The 12,207-nt window shown below is 36.7% G+C and overlaps 1 protein-coding gene across 1 annotated transcript in view; it reads left to right on the top strand.

Annotated features, from left to right (window-relative positions):
• TTC27 (tetratricopeptide repeat domain 27) overlaps positions 1 to 12,207 on the top strand; it is a 112,907-nt gene that overhangs the window by 85,531 nt on the left and 15,169 nt on the right. Inside the window, exons 13-15 of the mRNA XM_063151833.1 lie at positions 3,137 to 3,364; positions 7,919 to 8,017; positions 9,658 to 9,710. Of these exons, the coding sequence (XP_063007903.1) occupies positions 3,137 to 3,364; positions 7,919 to 8,017; positions 9,658 to 9,710 (380 nt within the window). The remainder of the gene's footprint in view (positions 1 to 3,136; positions 3,365 to 7,918; positions 8,018 to 9,657; positions 9,711 to 12,207) is intronic.

The following is a 12,207-nucleotide window of genomic DNA, read 5'->3' as shown; positions in this document are numbered from 1 at the left end:
CACTATATATAGTAACAGTCACAGAAGGCAGGTAAGCATTCCTATATGTGGTTACACAGCTAGGAAAGAGGAGTCAATGTGTTGCCCAGGGTCTTGCATGAAGTTACAGGGAAGATGAAAACCAGAGAGCTTTCCTTTTCTCTCACTGCCTTTTTCCATGCTCCTCTGTTGTGCTTCTTCATGCTACTTCTCTGTTAACCAAGCACATTATGTGCAAGCAGAAAAATGACTTTTTAGGAAATACTTTGAACTAGCAAAGGAATTAATTGTAAAATAGTACTTGGTGTGCAGGAGTCTGCATAGTGAAAAGGCACCCTCTCTTGTTAAAACTAGGCCCCTCTTTACTGATTGGACATTTTTGTGAAGTGTAGCCTGTTTAATTCCCATACCACCGATAGTAGTTAGAAGGCAAGATAAGAACCTAAATCTTTCTTGTGTTTAAATCAACTGACTTTGGAGATTAGTATTGAATTCCATCCACTCTGGTACAGACTGTCCTGTGAAAAACCAGTGTTGTTATAAATGCACCTGATTCAGTCAGTGAGGATTATGCAGCTTCTTTTTTTAAAAAAAGTTATATTTAAATTGATAATTTCTGTATTATATCTTTCTAAATTTAGTTGTAACTTTTAGTTATAAACACGCTTATTCATAATTAGTGTCCCTTTAATGAGTAAGAATAAATGTCTAGTGGCTGCATTTCTTTTACTTATGTTACATGCACTGTTGAAAGATATTTTTTGATAATATTTGTTATTAAGGAAAGATTTTTTTTTGCAGAAGCAGGGTTCCTAGCAAAGATTAAATGGGATTTTTTGAAAACATTTTACCACAAGGTTAGGAGAAAGGATTTTTTCTTTCTTTTTTCCACCCCCACAAAATCCTAGGCAAAATGAGAAATCCAGTTTTAGAGTTTTATCTGGTTTTGTAGAAGGCAAATATTTTGATAACACAGGGGTTTTCTTTTAGTTTGATCTTTGTACTAGCCTTTAAATATTTAAGTAATAAAAATAATTGCAACATGCCAGAGAGGTGATCAGATAGCTAATCAGATGAAGAAAAAGTCAGACTTCTGCTTATTTAATTCTCTGTTTTATCTATGTGCTGAAGTATTTATGTTGGCAATGAATTCTTGTAAGCTTAGACCAGAACATGATGTTTTTATGCTCTTAAATGTGAAGCACCATTAGTGAGTGGTTGTCTTTCCAGTCTAGGCACTGCCACATGATAGCAATCTGAGCTTGGCAGTGCCCTGCAGAGGAAGTGGTGAAGATGCATCTTGCAGTGCACTTTTCACCTCGTATCTCCTCATAGAGCAACATTTCCATCTTGTTTCTCAATGTGAATGGGAAAAAAACCCACCTTATCTTTTGGTGTCTAACGTGGGTACTGCAAAAAATCAGCTCTCTCTGCTCTAGAAGAGAAAAATCCTCTGTCATGTCTGTTATTAATATGCTATAGCAACTAATGGAGGCAGTTAAGAGGAAGTAAACTGCACTTTATCAAATCCCTGGAAGCCAGGCTGAATGGGGCTTTGATTAACCTGGTCTCACGGAAAGTGTCCCTGTTCATGGCAAGGGGGCTGCAATTAGATGATATTCAAATTCCCTTCCAAACTAAACCACTCTAGGATTCTGTAAGTACAGTCTTCTGGTTAGGCAAGATTTTTCTACTACTTTGGCTGGGCTAATTCTAAATGTTAAATAATAGTTTCTTTGGCTTTTTTTAGAGAGCTGCTTCACAGGCACTTAAACACTTGCCATCAAGTTATTTTCCTAATAATTTGCCACCAATTTTCTTTCTAATGGAATTCTATTTTTACTAATTTTAATATTCTTCTAGGAATCTAAACTTTTCTTCACACTTGTGCTCTTCAAATATTTGTAGACTTTACTGTTACTTTACAAAAATAATAGAAAGAATGAGATGCTAAAATTGCTATGCATTAAATATTTCAAAACTAGGTAAACCAAGCATTTTTCTAAAGGTGATTTTCATATAGGTTTGATGAATTCTACTGATTGGAGTAAAAAATTTCGCTTCTCTAAAGATCATCTGAAGGTCAAAGATAGCAATTCTTACGCAAGAAAAGCAATCGTAATTTAGATGCAGAGATGATAGCAGGTTTCCTTTTAGGTAAAGGAGCTATGGTAGAAGAATGACTGGAGTTGCAATGTTGAACTTTAATTCTGTGGCAGGCAGTGTTGGATCTTTCTTGGTATAGATGGTTCAAGTAGATCTTTTCTAAGAGAAAAATTACACTGATCTGCATTGTGTATGTTGCATTTTTGCAGTGGGGGACTGAGGTAAGAGTTCCATCTGAACAACAGATCATCTGTCCAGTGTATTTATCTTTTCAAAGAGCCACAAAAAGCAGACTATCTCTTCTTTAAAAGTGAAACAATAATTTTGTTGTTAGAGCAAAGATAGTGGCCCTGAGAAAAATAGCTGTTGAAAGTTTCTTACAGCCCATAATAGATGTCTGGAAGACACAGCCTGTGTCTTCTTTTTCATAAAGCTGTATATATTTCAAATATATTTTATTTCAAAGATTTAGATAAATTTAGAATTTATGCATCTTACATAAAAGCATGGCATTTCTACAGCCAACAGTATGAGAGTCAATGTGAGACATAATAGAATGGAAATCATTATTTTCAGAAAAGAGCAATTTGAGAAAAGGGAAGGAGAGTCGTTGCAGGAGTACTTATTCGGACATGTAAAAAAATGATAAACTTCTAGAATTGCAGATACTTTGTTGCTGTGAATTAGGTGTAGGTTTGATGTCAAGGACTGGTATTTGTTCTTGGGACAGAATGCATACCTAAGATGTAAAGAAAGGTGTAAGCTCTTTCTTGTTTTTATGGTTTAATTTTCCTTGGCGTGTTAAACCAAAAGCCACCATATTATGTTGAAGTGTTTCTTAAACATCAATTTGGAGCCAGATTCTTTCTAGACTTTATCTTTGGTGCTGTGTTGGCTAAAGATACTGTTTCCTCATTTGTCATACTTCTTAATCTTCAGCTGATGAAGATTAAGATGATTGCAAGGTGCTAAAGCAGTGTTTGTTCAGGCAGGTAATTAACTGAAAACAAATTGCCTCATTATGTGTTGATTTCTCTTTGCTCTTTAACAGGCAGAAGAAATACTCAGGCGGGAGTTGGAGAAGAAGGAAACCCCAGGATTGTATTGTTTGCTTGGTGATGTTCTCAAGGACCACCAGTATTACGACAAGGCCTGGGAGCTTTCCAGGCACCGCAGCGCCCGCGCCCAGCGCTCCAAAGGCCTCCTGCATCTTCGCAACCGGGAATTCAGGGAGTGTGTGCAGTGCTTTGAACGTTCAGTGCAGATCAACCCTATGCAGGTTGGGAAATTATGCACATACAGCTTTGGTTTTAATTTGTATGTTCAGTTTTGAATGATGACAGTTCTTTAAAAGACAGTTCTGGGCAGTTACCAAAAATAAGAGTTTATTACTATTCTTAGCAAAATTTTCACCATGTACTTGGAAGACTGGCTAAAAATGGTAGTATGAAATGAAGACATCCTTTCGTATCCATTTCTTTGCATGCAGATAAATCTGTGCCTGTAGAGCTCTTTCAAAGAAATTTCAAAGAGATGAAGCCACTGCAAATAAATAATTACCATGAAATAAATTATTAACAAATCATAAAGCAAAACAGTTATAAGAGGAATGCAGATTTAAATGAAAGTTTCCCTTCACCCTCTCTGAGTTTGCCCTGGCTTTGAGACAAATTCTCATCTCTGTATTTCACAGAAATGTTTTTCGAGTGTTCCAGTCTGTCTTATTCTGGAGTCACTGAGAAGCACTGTGTTATGCTTGTGATGACAGTAGCTTTTAGTACAACAATGCAACAAAATTGAAACCACAGTGGAAAGAGTTCTCTTGATGAGGCTGGTTTCTCTTGCTGATCTTTGCAAGCTATTCTGCAGACAACTTTTGTAATCTTGTTTCAGTTTCTCAGCCCCTAGATCCCATCCCAGCAAGGTTCACCCCGTGGAAGGTCTTCAGAAGTTAAAAAAGCTTTGTGGTTGTTTATGTGTATAAATTGTGCTCCTCATAGCCATTTCTAGGTCCATGCAAAAGCAGGGTATTTCTCCTTCTGTTCTTTGCCCCTCAAAGAGCACTGCTGAAGCTACTGTTTTAAGTTCCATGTCACTAACTGGACATTTGCTTTAGAAAAAATTTTAAATGCCTCCAGCCTTTCAAGTAATTTTCATGAAGCCTTTTTTGTATTTCGCTGACGTATTTTATTCCAATAAATCAGAGTCTTATTCAGATGAACTCCAGATAACTTATAAACATCTTTAGAATAGAAAGTAAAATGAACAAAAATGTCCGCAAAATATATATTACTCAGATAGGAATTTTATTTAGATCAAGAGGACTTCCAGATAATAAAGGGCTTCAGGAGATGGCCTAGAGGGCTCAAAACTGAGAAATATTCTGCTGAAATGCTTTTTTATTTTGTATCCTTTCCAAAGGAAGTTTAGAATGAAAGGAAATCCAAGAAAAATAGGCCAGTCCATACAGGAAAGTGAACATTTCCTCCTCTTGTTGCTTAGGGAAGCTCTTTTTAAGATTCAGTTGAATTGTTTCAAGCAAAGAGATTGAGCAGCTAGATAGTGCAGATTGGCATAACCGTCTCCTGAATTCTGTCTGTATTCTGTGACTGCAGAAATGAATTGTTTCCTATTCTAGAGCATCTTGTGGATCAAAAGCGGAGTGGAAATTGATTCTAAATTCAAGAACTTTACCACAAGGAAAATAAGAATTAATTAACTTATTAACTTGTTCCCAGAATTGTGTATAATTTATCAGGTAAACAAAGACTCCCTGTTACAAAAAATTGTAAATTTTTTGTGGTTATTAGAAACTTTCTGAAGGAAGGGATTTTTAGACTGCACCAAGTGATTCCCCAAAATATGTAATGGATAAAATCATTCTCTCTCAACCCTCCTTGAATCTTGTGTACTTTTTAGCCAGCCAGTCAAGTGTGCTTGAGATCTTTGAGCTATATAAGCTATATAAGCCAATCTCTCTATCAGTCTTTGGGCAATCCACAAAGAAATGAAAACCTTGCAGTTCACATATACCTGAAACTTGTGTTCATTAGCACTGCTGCTCACAGAATTGCTTGTTCTAGTACACAGACACATTTCTGTTAATGACAGACACATTTCTCTTCTACTTTTACTGTGAGCATCTTGCAAGGCTTGACAAACAATTCCAGAGGTCAAAGAGCTCACACAGTCGGTTCTCAGTGGTGAAAGCCTGTGCAGTTCAGAAATGAGACTGTGCTGCTGTTGCTCATTAGATTCATAAGACATGCTGCAGTGACTGTTTTTCCTCTCAGCCTTTACAAGAAGCACTGTTTAACTTGTATCCTGAGCTGTAAAGTTGGAACTAACCTTCAATTTCATACTTGATTGCTGCAGTTCCTGCCCCCACTTTTCCTGTCCAGAAGTTACTAACCTAAAAAGAATATAAAGGGGAGTTAATGAGATAGCAGCTATGTGGGAGTGCTGGTGGGCAAAAGAGCCTTTAAAAATGGTTATTTACTATTAGGATTGCCCTCTGAAATTTGAGTAACATAATTTTCACTTCATGTGGAGTTTCTTCCTTGACTGATTTTATGAATCATGGAAGTGACAGGTGTACAATGCTGAAAAGTAGCTTTTCATGTTTGCCCAGGCCAAATGTAGTTGCTCATTCCATCTCCACCTATTTATCCACATGCTCCAGGGATGGGCCATCCACTTAGACCCTCATAAGCAAAAGTTTGTTCATTTCTTTTCTCAGTATTGTGCTTGCCCACCATGCTGCCAGGTCTGACAAAGATCAATGTCATGTGTTTGTGTTCTGGGATCTAAGGTTTGAAGCAGATTAACTATTAATTTTATTGCAGTTAAGTTAGAAGCAGATATAAGTTGCGTTTTAGAGACAGGAAAATGAGTTTAAAGTGGAGAGAACTGTAAGAATGTTTGCTACAGCTTGCAATTAGACTGTAGAGGTAAAAGCTGCTTGTGTATGAGCCAACAGTGTTATCTTCAACTGTGTAAAATCCCTGATTTGAAAAAAATGTTAAGGTAATGTTTCTGTGTTTAAATATTTGTTATGATTTCCTCAAGAGAACCTGAATTATCAGTTAGTTGCTTTAGAACTTGTACCCAAAACACAAGAGAATATAAATATTAAACAGACACCTCAAGAAGTAATATGGTGTTGTGCAATACGGAGTTAATGTAACCTGTTTTTCCATCTTCCTCTTCCCCACCTTTCCCTTTCAAAAAAACTTTCCAAGAAAAACTGGGATTTTTTTTGACCTTGTCATATAGAATGGAGAAATGGCTGAATTTATTGCAGTGGAGTAGTAGAACCTGGACTGATTTTGCAACACCTTATAAAATGTCCTGTTTTGTTTTGACTGCATTCATTTAAAAAGCATAATGCTCTCAGAAAATGTTCTGTTAATGTATTTAGGGTTTAATCATTTTCTGAATAACGAAACTTTTATAAAAGGTAATACTGGTTAGCTTGCAGCTCTTTGAGAATTAACCATGTGGCAAATCAGGAACTTGCTGTTAAAGAGCTATGAAAATTTATTTTGCTGTAATTTATGCCATTTTCTGATACTATTTAGAGTAGAACAGACAGACTATTTCAACTGGAAGGGACCTACAATGATCACCTGGTCCAACTGCTGACCAGTTCAGGGCTGACCAAGTTAAAGCACATTTTTAAAGGCATTGACCACATGCCTGTTGAACACTTGACAGCCTTGGGGCATCAGCCACCTCTAGGAAGATTTGTTCCAGTGCCTAACCACCCTCTAGGTAAAGAAATACTTCCTAATGTCCAGTGTATGTCTTCCTAATGTCTAGTGTAGCTTTGTGCCATTCCCATGCATCTTACCACTGGACAGCAGTTCTGTTTGAGCCAGCAGTGAGCCCTGGCAGCCAAGAGGGCAGCAAATCCTGGGATGCATCAAACACAGCACAACCAGCAGGTCAAAAGGAGAGATTATCCTGCTGTCTGCAGTTCTCAATTGAGCGCTGTGTGGACTTCTGAGCCCCACAGTTTCAGAAAGATGTGAAGGTCCTTGAAAGCATCCAAAGGAAGTCTACAAAGCTGGAAGAAGGGCTGATTGGAAGGAACATCCTGAGAGGAGCAGGCTTGTCTAATTTGGAGAAAAGGAAGTTGAGACATGACCTCATTGTTCTCTGCAGGTCCCTGAGAAGGGGAATGAAGAAGGGAGATGCTGAGTTCTCCTCCATGATTATCATTATTGATGAGAGACATTTGGTTGTAACAAGTAAAGACTTGAAATGCGAGATTACTGAACTGGTCAAGTTCTGTTCTCTGTGCAAAGCGTTATCTAAGTACATTTCTATCTCTAAACATTGTGATAGAAACTTGAGAAGGTCAATGTTCTGACAAGAGAAGGAACTGTAATTTTGAACTGTTCCTGTTTGGTCATTTGAGATGTTTCTTGTAAAATGTGATTATCTTGAAAAACATTTCCTAGTGTATCATTTGACCTAATTGTAATAGTATAAAGTGAATGTGGATTTTTCAGAAATAAAAGCAAAATATGCAGACCTCTAAGTAGCTATCACTTTGTTCTGTAAATGAAAATGGACTGTTAAAGAGCGCTTCACAAATGGTCAAGTGATCTTCATGCAGTCAACGCCTTTGCATATCCATATTTATTAAAACTTTGAACCTAAAGTTTTTCTCTAATCAGCGTACAGGATACTGTTTTTTCCAGCACAATACTGTCATAGGTGAAGATGGGTAAAAATCAACAAGAGTTGTGTGTTCTCCCAGGGCAAATGATTTCTCTTGTGCTGAAATATCCATATATGTAGGTAACCATTAATTTTTTCTCTCCAGCTAGGTGTATGGTTTTCCTTGGGCTGTGCATACATTGCTTTGGAAGGCTACGAAGGTGCTGCCAAAGCATTTCAGCGCTGTGTCACATTGGAACCAGATGTATGTACTTTTGAACAAACTCTTCAGATGGTTTATCTAAAAGCAGCAAGGATGTTTTCATTATAAACAAGCAAAGCAATAATGAAAAACTTGTTTAAACCGTAGCCCTTTGAATAAATGAAGCTTCTTCATGAAGGATATATTTTTGTTGTAAGGCATCATAAAATACTTACCCAGTACTAACTTTGTCCAAGTGGGTGTGTGAATGTTAAAATATATATGAAAAAATCCTTTATGCTTGCACACATCGCTAAAACAGAAAAATGGGAATGACTAAATTGTGAGGAGAGATAAAAAGAGATAAAACAAAAATTATATTAAAATATTTAGTCCTCTAAGTAATCAAATTCTCCTGAAAAAAAGTCAGGTTTATGTGTGGCAAGTGAATTTGTAACTGTGTATTTCAGGAGCACAGGGAGAATGGAGCTCAGCCATTTTTTCAGGATGCAGGGCATGCATGTGTACAGTGCTGTCGTTTGAATGTGCACTGAGACAGTGAAGGTGCCAGCTGAATTACCTGAGAAATACACTGACAGTACTTTTGCCAGAAGGCCTGACTGTCAGCTTGTTGCTTGCTTAGAGTTAATGCCATCTACTCAATAGAAACTGTTGTTATTCATTCTTTTCTCTTGGAGAAGAGAATGAGAAAGCAATGAGAGGTGACAGAGTATTCTTTTTTCTTTATTATAAAATGCAGTAACTTCCTTAGGGGAAAAATGTACAGACAGACATCAATGGAATTCTTACTTTATATATTGGTTTTTTTATATTGTTGTTCATTGCAGTAAATTTACTTCCAAGTAGATATTAAAACTGGGTTCACTTATCTCTCGTGGGCCTGTATTTAATTGTATTCATATGACGAAGCCAGCTGACTTCTCAATGGGTTAAATGGTGGGGTTTTTATAAGTAAAAGGTGCTGGACTGGCTCTCAGTTGGAGGCAAAACCTGTCTTTATATGTCTGCAGCTGGAGCAATGTAGTGATCATTTTCATGAGTTAAGTCTAAGAAAGGTTTCCCAGCATGAGTAAAATGCTCTTTAAGCGTCAGGATAGATTTCAGTACAAAATACATTTCATTGCAGTGCTCAGACTCTATTCTTCAAATAATTTCTAGTTGTCACTTTGTTAAATTCAATGATGGGGCTTCACATTTCCTGTCAGGCAAAGGGCAGGAATCATCTCTGCTCATCTCTGCTGGTTTTACCTGAGGTGTGTTAGAGGACATCAGATCACTTCTGTCCAATAGCAGAGAGTGGTCCAGTTGAAGTAGCTTCCAGCTAGTGAGAAGTGAGGAGCTGCTGGGAGCACTGACCTTTCCAGCCCTCCCAGCTGGATTCCAGAAGAGCATGCCTGTTTACAGCTGAGACTGAAGGCAAGAGCTGACTTAGTGTATTGCAACCCCAAAGCAGTTAATTCATATTTATTGTTGCTGATGTAGTCAAATATTTATGTATTTCAGTTTTAATATAATAATTTATACTTCAATGCAGTATTTAAACTCCCTTTAGGAGGTTTGTGTCAATGTGTGATTAGCAAAATCAGTTATATGTTTGGTAGTAGTTTCACTTACGTATTTTTACGAAGTAAGCACAATGTAAGTGAATAAACTTTTTGGTCCTTCTCCTTTTATCATTCCAGAATGCTGAGGCCTGGAACAATTTATCAACTGCTTATATCAGATTAAAACAGAAGTAAGTACTTCAAAAGAATTAGAAGACATTGTTTCCAAAACAAGTAACTGTAGTTTCCTTTTTTTGACATGGAGTTTTTTATTATTATAAGGTGCTTAACTCATATTTTGCAATTCTTAGCCCTTCAGTTCTCTCTCTCAAGCTGGATCACTGGTAACTATTTTATCTTAGAGGAAATAATTTTGTAACTTTTATACAAGTAACAGCCTCTCTCTACACTTTTTTCTTGTTGGAGGTATGATATAGGAGGTACAACCAGCGCAAAATATTCATAATAAAGATGAATAATAAAAACGACTTGGAGCATGAAGTTAAGGAGATAGACCCATTTCAAGCAAACAATATATTCAGACCTATGTAATTTCATAGGATGTTTTCATCAGTAGATTTAAGAGAAACCCAGACAGTTTGGTTTTTATGTGCAAAAGGAGATGGTATTCTGCACATATGCTAGCTGGCTTATTCTTCTCCCTCAATACTAATGATTCCTACAAGAAGCTTTGACCTAAGTGGACTGCCACTCTTATTTTGTATTTTTTATTTCAATGCAATGTAATAAAAGTTTACGTGGAAGAATTTGATATTTAAGAATTTTCACATTATAACTTGTTACCAAAGAATGAAACAAAAGAATACGATAAATTATTTTTAAAAACCTTACTTGAAATCTGACATCAATTTATATGGTTATGTAGTCAGGAGGCAAAGTAACAAAAGAGAGAAAGAATAGTAAGCTTGCATTAAAGTGTAAATTTATAAATGTACATAGGAAAAGTGAGAAGTAATATGGACTTAGGAGATAGATATGTCAATGGGAACAGGAGGGAGGAGAAAATGAAGTGTTAGAATAACTACACAAGGCTTAAAAGTAACAGAAAGCAAGAGCTTGTTTTAACTTTTCAGTAGTTGCTTTTGTCTTCAGCAGTGCCTTGAGTATGTGCAATTCATGTGGTAGTTGCTCCTTTTTCACACAATTCAAAATGTCAGATGCTCAGTGTACTGGCTTATGCTTGTTTCATAAAAATATTTTAAATCAAAATAATTTTCTGTCTGTTATTCTGCTATAAGGCTGAGAAACTACTGAGTGATGAATTTCAGTTCACTGGTTTTATTATTCTTAATCTATTCTTGTGATCTAATATGCTAAGCACATACAAAGCTTGTAACCTATTTGATAGAGTAGCGAAATTAATAAAGGGGGGCATGTTACTGAGCTTTTCTTCCCGCAGAATCATGTGAGATAGGACTCAATGTACAGTAAATTTTAAGTGAGTATTACGTGTTGATAGCTGAGCGTGGCCTGTACTTGCTGTGGAATAGAAACTTCTTTGATTATTTGTGTAGTCACGTACAGGTCAAGACTGTGTGTGAGCTAGTTTAACTTTCTCTCAAAACAAAGAATATCTATAGTAGCACACTTAAATAATTTGTGTGGATACATAAATTCTTATTTTTCAAGCCTGCCAAAAGAAAAAAAAAACAAAAACTGGAGTGAGGATTTAAAAAGAAGGGAAACAAAAGTAAGATATTTAAGTTAATAGCTTTCTTTCACTCCCTGAAAACAAATCCGGCTTTACTCCAAACAGGCTTTTAATTCAGGCCCACTCATAGGGCCTGAATTAATTGTGAATTTGGCCAAGGCTTGGCAGAGTCTCACTCACAGGCAAATATAACATAAGTACATTTTTTTGAAAAGTGTATGCAAGCAAGTTGCTGACACCCAAAGGACAGGGGTCTTGTTGATTTTTGAGGTTGTTTGCTTTTTAAGACTCCACAAGTTTTGTGTATTCTGAATTTCCTCCAGAAAAACTAATTGTGATGAAAACACACTCCGTGCTTTGGTTTACCAGAAAAACTACTCTGTGTGCCAAGGGGTCTTTGAAATATAGGTCTCACATTTCTCAGAATAAACTGGGACTGGCCCTCTGTCCTTTGTATGAAAGATTGCTGGTTTCCAAGACCAGATAATGCATTTGTACTGCCTACTGTTTCCTGTCTGGGTATGAATTTACTTAACTGGTTAAGGATACGCCATCATTATGTGATTGGTTAAATACACAGGGGGTTTGTTTTGAGAATCTAGAGGATTTTATTACATAGCAAGCATGATGATTTGTGGAATACTATTTCCATCCCATCCCTTTGGTATCTTGACTACATTTCCATCTTACTGGCATCTGCCCTCCTGATAGCTTATTAATTTTCAGGAAGGTAGGGGAGATGATACAGACTAACCCTACAGATGGTGGAGAGCAGTTGCAGAAACAATGCTGTCAGAGAGCTGTGGCAGATCCCAACTTCCATTGTAGCAAAATCCACAGAAGGAACAGGATTGAGTTTTTTTTCTAATTTAATCTAGTCAAATCAGGGTCTGAAATTCCTTAGTGAGATTGTTAACAGGAGAAAACTCAACTCTGCGCATTTATTCATCAGCATCACATCTATCAATATATCAGAAGAGAGAGAAAACATGGGAAGATCCTGCCTGTGGGCTGTT

Source organism: Melospiza melodia, chromosome 3 (assembly GCF_035770615.1).
Source record: "Melospiza melodia melodia isolate bMelMel2 chromosome 3, bMelMel2.pri, whole genome shotgun sequence".
Taxonomy (NCBI): Eukaryota; Metazoa; Chordata; class Aves; order Passeriformes; family Passerellidae; genus Melospiza; species Melospiza melodia.
This window is presented reverse-complemented; position numbering and strand designations above follow the sequence as displayed.